Source organism: Pimephales promelas, chromosome 11 (assembly GCF_988280905.1).
Source record: "Pimephales promelas chromosome 11, fPimPro1.hap1.1, whole genome shotgun sequence".
NCBI classification, from domain to species: Eukaryota; Metazoa; Chordata; class Actinopteri; order Cypriniformes; family Leuciscidae; genus Pimephales; species Pimephales promelas.
Window position 1 is genome coordinate 18,641,207 of NC_142779.1, and position 8,773 is coordinate 18,649,979.

An 8,773-nucleotide genomic window follows, 5' to 3' on the forward strand; every position below is an offset into this window, starting at 1 on the left:
TACTGATTTCTGTCAAGTCAGGTCACCTTATTTATATAACGCTTTATACAATACAGATTTGTATCAAAGCAGCTTTACAGGGATAACAGGAAAATGATTCAGTGATGCAAACAATTAGTTTTGGTGTTACAGCAGCTCTAAAAGAAAATAAATTCATTATTCAGCTAAAGTTAGTTCAGTGTTGATTCAGTTCTTAAGGATCACGTGACACTGAAACTTCAGCTTTGCCATCACAGGAATAAATTACATTTTAAAATATATTTAAAAGGAAATAGATATTTAAATTATTTATATTTCACAGTATTACTTTTTTTACTGTATTTTGATCAAATAAAAATACATGTGTTATTTTTAAGTATTCATTTATAATATATTTGAGCAACTTCTACATTTTCCTCATTATCTCCCCTCCGATGTCTGTACTACTATATAACAAAGTTACAAAAACAGCTGGGAGAATAAATATTATGTCTGTGTTAATATTTATTAAGATAAATCTGCTTTACAGTATCAGGAATACATTCCGTTATTTCCCTATGACAAAAATAATGATTATATTTGCATGAAATAGAGATGATTAAAAGAAAAGAGATTCTGAATCGATTAAAACCACACCTTTACATTATACCTTAAATATTTTACTTCATACTGCTCTTAACACTCATACCAAACTTTCCTGAAAATGGCCCAAGACAAAATAAATGAGGTGGAATGAGGGAAAATGTGAGAATAACAGAGGGAGAGAGAGAGAGAGAAAACATCCAACAACATGTCTGTGCAAATTGTATATGAATGCATATTGAGCCACTGTAGGGCAGCCTGAAATCTCCCTAAGTTGAAACTTTATTAACTTTCACTAATCACAAACAGATTATTTTGTCGTCTTATATATTGAAAGTCCTTCATCTCCCATCAGGATGACTGAGGTGCATCTCTGGTGTGTATGTCAAAAGGACAATCATTACCCAAAGGTGTAGTAGTGCCTGCAACGAAAAACATACATTCAACACATAAATAAATACAAACACACCAAACATACAACATTTTCCCTGAAAGTTTAAATTCTTAAGTTTTACTTTCAAACATTTCTTTAAATGCTGTGAACTCACCATATAAATAATAACAAAGACCCTGGCCATGGGGTAACGTCTGAGAAAGATTCCTAAACGTATACTGAAAGGGGAAAAAACAAACACACAGTTTTATAATGCTATTTGAACACTGTAAAATACATTTAGCAGATATCCAGGGATGCAGTTACCTGAAGCGGTCGATGGTGCTGGCTGCTTTACGAACCTTCCCATACACTCCTGTACCCGGTCCGTCTGCATCACTAAACAGGATTGGGGTGTTCCTCTGCCTGGCACCTGCACACACACAATCATGTTGGGCTGTCGAAAATTAAATGGTTGAATTGATCCAGTTCCATCATGCGGTGCACTGACCTGGTCCCTCAATGGCAGCCATGTTGATGTGTGAGCCATTGTTCGGACCACCCTGCAGGCTCTTCAGCTGCTGTTCCAGCCTCTCCAGCTGAAACACCAGTGAGTTTTTCTCTGTGCCCAGGGCCTCTAACATGGTTTGCTTCTGAATCAGTGTCTCTGTCAGCTGGTGCAAACGGCCCTCCAGCTCCGCCTGACTGCTGTTGCTCAGAGTCTTATTGGTCAGCTAGCAGGAGAATTGTAAAATTTCCCAACAAAATTCAGAAAACTTAGAGTGAGTGCACAGAGGTTTCTTTTGAAGAAGCTTGCTGCAAATCCTCAATTGCTTTTCTGTCCTCATAAATTTATGTCCAGGCATGTGTGTGTGGGGTACCTGGTTTCTAAGCTTCTGGATCTCATCTTCTCGGTCTTTGACACGACCCTGAAGGGTGATTTTAGTGCGATGATGCTCTTCCTCAATGTACTGCAGTTCCTGCATTAAAATGAATCAATATTCACTCACTATTCAACATATTCCTGAAGCACAATACACTCTCTCTGAAAACCTGAATGACGCCATCTGAAGTACCTGTTTGGATCTCTCCAGTTCTGCGTCCATGTCCTGTTTGGCTCTGATCTGCTGGGCATGTTGTTCCTGTACTTCAGCCAGCTGTTCCCTCCAGTTCTCGGTCTCATTGAGCGCCTGGGTTTCCAGATCCTAGAGGAAACAGAAGATATCTACTGCGTGTTTACATCTGGATTAGAGCTGGCCGATATACATATTCATATATTTTATATATATATATATATATATATATATATATATATATATGATATATTCATATCATTATATATTTTAAATAATTTCGCTGGCATTAAAATTAAGCAACATTGTAAATATTTTGATTTTATAAAATGTTTAAGTGAAAGAATGGAATTTTTGGCATTTATTGCATATAAATGAATATAATTAAATGCAATTTGTAGTTTAGCATGGAATGAAAAATAAATTTGATTAATATAATATAATAAAATATAGTTTAATTATATATATATATATATATATATAATAATATAGAAAAAAAATGCATTTATTGTTTTGCCATTTTTCATCTTAGAATATCATTTATATAGTAAATATAAATATTTATATTTATATAGTAAATATATATTATAAACAAACAAGTAAATATTGCTATTTATAGCCATGTATTATTATAGTGAAATGATTAAATCAAATAGTTTTTTAATTTTAGTGTTTGGAATAATTTTTGGTTCGTCAGCCTTTAAAGTAATTTAAAATCAAACTAACAAATATAAGGAGACACACTAATGTTGCCTAGCCCTGATCTGCATCTGTGCATACTTTACTTTATATCAATAAAATCAACATTTGAGATTGTATATTTTGGAATTTTGTTTGGTGTGTGCGCACCTGTATCTCTGTCCGCAAGCTCTGTATCTGAGCCTGTAGTTTTTGAATCTCTTCTCTTTGCAGCTCTTTCTCATGACGTAGCTCTTCGAGTTCAACTCCAGCCCCGGCCCCCTCCAGCACCTCCAGACCTGAGCCCTCCTTCAGACTGCTGATCAGCTTCTCCTTAGACTAGAAGAACAACACCACACACCCATGATACTTCATACGCTTATCCAACAGAGATAAAAAGTGCCATGAGAATAAAGAAAGAATGATACCTGTAGTATGCGTGAGGCTTTGTTTTTGTAGTCTTGTAGTTCCTGTTTGGTATACTCTGCTGCAGACCGGGCGCTCTTGACCTGTTGCTGTAGTTCCTCAGCTCTCTGTTTCTCTTCCGTCACCCGACGCTCTGCATTCGTTAAAGACTCCGCCAATGTCTGACGCTCGGCCTCCACCTTCGCTAGTCGTGCTGCAAACTCACTCTGTGAGAAAATGGCATGTAACTAAGACCTGCCCGGTCCATCTGTTAATCTTCAGGTCCTACAGAAGGTCTTCGGACCTATCCAGCTTATTCTGCTCTAAACAATGTGCGCTGCCATGACGACGACTCCGGTTGCCAACTTCCGGTTCGAATCTGGTCTATATGCTTTTTTGCCATGTGTTTCAGACTGTGTCATCCCCACATCGCTAAACTAAATCGAAAAAAAAACATTCATCAAATGTGATCTGATCACATTATTTTTTTATTAAATCACAGATAAAAACAAAATGAACTTTTTTCTTTTCTTCATAACTTCCAAATGATAGCTGATGCATGACTGCACAATCTCCCTAATCCAGCAATACATGAACATCCGACAGTCTCTATCACCCCCGACTTCTGCTGTAGAATGAGACCAGAGTCTTTATGAGACCAGAGTCCAGTTTGAGCGCCGGCGCCTCCGTCATGATGATCTTTCTACTATATTTACTTCTTATTTAATAAAACCAGGCAATTGGTGGATAAAACATTGATTGAAATTAAGATACAATTAATAAAAAACGAAATTCACTTTAAAGAAAGGCTTTGTGGTTTCTCTTTAAGATCTCTGTGAAAGATTTAAAGTCGCTTTCAGAGCGGTCATGTCCATAATGGAGAACTGTCACGTTCGTAGCATTGTTTTTTTTTTATTTCTCATAAATGCGAGAACGAAAAATAAAATAAAAAGAATATTTTATGTTCTGTGGAGGCCGACCCTTCTTCATCCAGTTAGTGGGCTATTACTTTTGTTTTGCAGGGTGTAATTAATAGAATTACTAAAAAATATTTTGCCACCTAAAAGTTAAAGATTTGTTGTGTTAGGTGTATTTCGCTCATATTAAAAATAAAACGCACGTGTAGACTGATATTTTTCGGACAAGAGTGCTAGCATCCTATGTGAACAAATACTTCAACGGATTTAGTTAGTTGAACCCGCTATCAATCATGGGAAATAGAACGGGCGCAGAATAAGGTGGATAAAGATTGTAACATAAATCCTGTTTTTTTCAATGGCCCCATTTACACCTGCCAACTCACCTGCATCTGTCTGTAGCTCTCCTGTTCTCTCTTAACTGCTGATTCTGAGTCTCTTACTCTTTCCTGTAATGTCTGTAAAGCCTGAGACTGAAGACTGCTCCCCTCACTCTGATCCTGAAGAATCCTAAAACACAAAATGGCTTTAGAAGTTTGTTTATTCACATACAGTAAGAGAAGATATGGATTAATTGTGATGTTCTGCTTCTTTGAGTTGTTGAAGAGACCAACCTGACCCTCTCGCTCTGAGCTTCTTCAAGGGCTGAGCTTCGGGCCTTCAGTAGCTGATCTGCCTCGTCCAGTCGCACTTTCAGGACCGCCAGCTGACCATCCTTTGCCGACAGGGCTTCGGTGAGGTCATCAACCTGTGCGCTCAGCTCTCGAACCGTGCGATCAACGCGAGACTGGTCCGAGTTCCACTTGTCAGCACGAGCTCTGGCAAGGTTCACCTCTACACAAGTGGAGGAAATAATCATTTAATGGCTTCAGCGTATCGCTGTTCTTCTCACACTACACGATTGTCTGGGTATCATGTAGTTGCTACTGTGTGCACATTACACGACTGATCGCCGACAGGGGGTTACACATTACAATACATTTCAATAGGAAGAATTGCAGACAACTCTTGACAGGTCTACAAACTACGTTTCACAACCAAACATTTGATTTGCCTCTGATTTCAGCCATTTGTCAGCGATTTTCACAAAACTGTCGATGAGTGAAAATTGGGGCTAAAATCATGTAGTGTGTACCTGGCATAAGATTCTGTACTTATTTAAATTAAAAACTACTAACAACAGTTTTCGGTAATTGAAATAAAGCTGACATAAATATTAGATGAAAAACTGCTGGCTTAGAAAAAAATTTAAATCACTAATTGAAATCCATAAGTTTAAAGTTGACATGAAACAGAAGTTGCTTCTTGAAGACTTTTCTTCCCTATTGTGATGAATATCCAAGTGAAATGACTTCTTCAATGAGAAAAAAAATCTAGGGTGGGACACGATTTTGTCCATCGGGAATTGATTGATTGTTGGATCGTTGTCGTTTGCTATTGGTCGATTTCATGTAAGTGACAGAATGCCCCGCCCTCGCGCCGCTAAACACGTCATCAGAGATTAGAAGAGATGTTGCAAGTAAATTATTTTTATAGATTATGAGGGCACATGAACACAAGTTAATTAATACAATTAATAAATACTTTAATACTACACTATCCGGCCCAAAAAAGAAGATGATGTTTGGATTTAAATGGGCAAATGCTTAAGAGTCTATAATTGGATCATTACTGTGGTGATTATTATGCATGTAGCATGTTATATGTTTTGGAAACAGTTCTTCTAACCCTAATTGATGGGGCATGTAGTTTTTAATTTCTTTTCAAGTAGGAAGACACATTATAGCCATATTCCAGGATGACAAAGCAAAGACTCATCAGGCTGATTAGTGGAAAAAATGGTCGGGAGGGAGCATGAAGAAACATTTTCACACATCAATTGGAACCTCCGAGTCCATAGCCGACCACTCCATCAATTAGGGTTAGAAGAACTTTATCTACAGCAACTAGTTTTTGGCTGGGAAGTGTATATAACTAATACCGATTGAAAGCAGTTCAACAAAAACAGGTCAGAAATCTCTATGGCTCACCCTCCTGCGTGTCTTTGGCTCTCTGGATTAGAGAGGCCATCTCCTGGTTAAGAGAAGAGACTTCATTGCGTAAAAGTTGGTTCTCGAGACGAAGGTTGGAGATCACCTGTTCCTGGCCCTGCTGCTGCTGCTGCTGCTGCTGAAGCTCTTGATGGCGGTCCTGATGTGGGATCTCCAGTGTTGGCTGATCCTCTGGGGGAACATCCAGCCCTGAGTTCAAACTCTCTGGAACAACAGCTGGACAGAAGATATGAAATAAGAACTACATATCAAAATGTATGTGCCTAAATTCTAAAAATATTTGCTTTTAGTGTTTAATTTAGACAAAACAGAAAAAAATAATTATATTTAGACAAAATTATATGTTTAATAATATTTAAGTGCATTGCCATTTTAGCTTCACAGGATATTTCATGGCAAATACAGACTCAATAAATACAAACATTTAATAAAATTCAACAATTTTGTATATATAAACTCTATGAAAAATTCTTTAATTTTATTATTTTATTATCAGAGACTTATCAGCTGTCAGGCATGACAAATAAATAATCCAATAAAGTCAAATTAGTCTTTACATTGGCACTGTCCCTGGCCTGAAAAGTAGACTTAGATCTCATTTTAGTTGTATCCACAATCTACTATCCTGCTTTTTGGAGCTGGGCTACTTGAATGTTATATTAATTTTCCATACACTAATTAATATTCTTATTATTGTTACCATTAATATTATGCATTATTATATAACAGTAATATATCAAATATAAAATATTTTTCCACACTGATACAGCATTGTATGGGAGTTCATTTAAACCCTTATTATCAAATATAGGAAGATCTTTGAGTTTCTTTAAACTAAGCGGCTCATCTCTTCACTGTCATTAACCTATTATGGTCCACAATTTTAAATAGGCCAAAATTCTTGCCCTCAGACCAATGAAATTAACCAAATGCTAGAACACACAATGTACAATGCATATTTTGTACCTTGGCTTTGATCTCGAGTGGAGCCATCCTCTGTTTTAACGCTGTGTGAGCTGTTTGAGAGCGAGCTGAGGCTAGAATTTCTGGACAGGCCCTGTGTGGACGATGGAGTTGCAGAGACAGAAGGGCTCAACTGGAGATCGCTGGCCACAGAGAGAGGGGGCATCTGGGTCTGAGTTGAACCCCCCGTAGGGCCCAAAGCTTTAGATGCCGTTTCTCTCCTGACCTCCTTTCTTTCGCTCTGCGGTGGGTCCGAACTGTTCAAGAAGTCAAAGAGCAAATCATCGTTCACTTCAGGCTTTTTGGGTCGCACAAAGTTGGATGATACTTTGCTGCTGGAACCCAAAGGCATAGTGCTGGAGACATTAGCTGTACCAGCCAAAACTGTGGCTTTGGGTTTCTTTATGTTCCCAGCAGCTGCAGAGATGAAAGCTGAATTTCCGGTAGATGAGGCAGAGATGGAGTCCCTGTGCTGTTGATCATGGGTGGAGCTGTAAGCTGCAGAGTTGTACTGGATTGATTCTTTGGTGTCAGGGCTGTTGTAGGACAGAGAGGACTGATGAGCGTTTTTTGTCAAAGCGGTGGCTGCACCCTGGTCCACTTTATTCAGGAAGTTCTCGGCCTTCCCGGCAAGATCAACAAGCCAAGACATCCTAAAATCCTCTGGAATAGAAAACGTGCATGCAGAGATGTTAAAGTGAGGAGATGTTAAAGTGAAGCCTGCTAGTCTGTCATGCTAATTTGCTGTCACCTCTGTTTCTTGCATTCAATAACCTATATTGCACTATACACTACATATGTGTGTGTGTGTGTGTGTGTGTGTTTGTTTTTTTAAGAAAATCAGATTCTGAGTCGAGATGCCATTGTGCATCACACGATCAGTCAGATCTGTAATGTTTGACTTCTTAAATGCAAATGCATACGAATTGAAAACAAAACCCATCCCTTAAAGTATATTCTGGAGCCACGTCCAGGGGCTTTTAAACTCCTCTCATTATCAATGCTGATATTCTCTAACACGAAAAATATATTTAAAAGTATGTCGAATGCATAAATGATTTCAAAATCCATCAATGTATTATACTAAGCATATTGTTTATCTATAGCCTAGTTTCTGACATATCTTCCTGAACAATATTTGTTTACATGTAAGTCCAAATCCACGTAACACGGTGTATTTACACAAGTGTCAGCTGTCATTTTAAAATCACTATGCACTACATTTTACCAAGTTATCGAGTAAATGACATGTGCTCATTTGTAGAGTAAATCCTCTAAACAAAACGAGAGTTATGTTGGGCATCGCATTGTCAGTTTCACGTCTTCTGCCCAACAACGGCATTTAATGTTATATTGCTGTACCTGAAGGGGCTCCGATCTCTCAGAAAGCAAATCAATCTTGCAGGGTCATTTTTTTAGAGAATATCAGGCGAAATTATGTCGACGGGTGTCTTGATCATCAGTGACTGTTTATTTATCCAGTTTCTCATTCTGATCCAGACCGACGTGGACCAGGAACTGCACGAAGGCCCCATAACAGTGCGCCCTGCACACTGCCTGACTGAAAAAAACGTTGCATGTTGTTGCTCTGCCTGATTGCAATTTGGTCATTTTTACAGTCTTATGTCCCTTTCTGTAATGTAAAATAATGTATATTGCATATTATATACAATACATAATGCCTCGGTTCCTTCTTACAAAGCACCATTTTCACTTAATTATGAAATTCAGTGAATATAGAATGTATTTAAA

General features: G+C 38.0%; 1 protein-coding gene across 1 annotated transcript; it reads right to left on the reverse strand.

Moving 5' to 3' along the window:
* Positions 1–465: 465 nt before the first annotated feature.
* On the reverse strand, positions 466–8,564 carry golga5 (golgin A5). The gene is made up of 13 exons (XM_039672481.2): positions 8,384–8,564; positions 7,025–7,684; positions 6,038–6,274; positions 4,622–4,841; positions 4,394–4,517; positions 3,114–3,317; positions 2,857–3,024; positions 2,011–2,139; positions 1,816–1,914; positions 1,446–1,668; positions 1,262–1,367; positions 1,110–1,173; positions 466–983 (listed from the first exon to the last, which is right to left on the reverse strand). The coding sequence occupies exons 2-13, from the start codon at positions 7,671–7,673 to the stop codon at positions 903–905; spliced, it is 2,304 nt and encodes a 767-aa protein (XP_039528415.2). The 5' UTR covers positions 7,674–7,684; positions 8,384–8,564; the 3' UTR covers positions 466–902.
* Between the last annotated feature and the right edge of the window lie 209 nt (positions 8,565–8,773).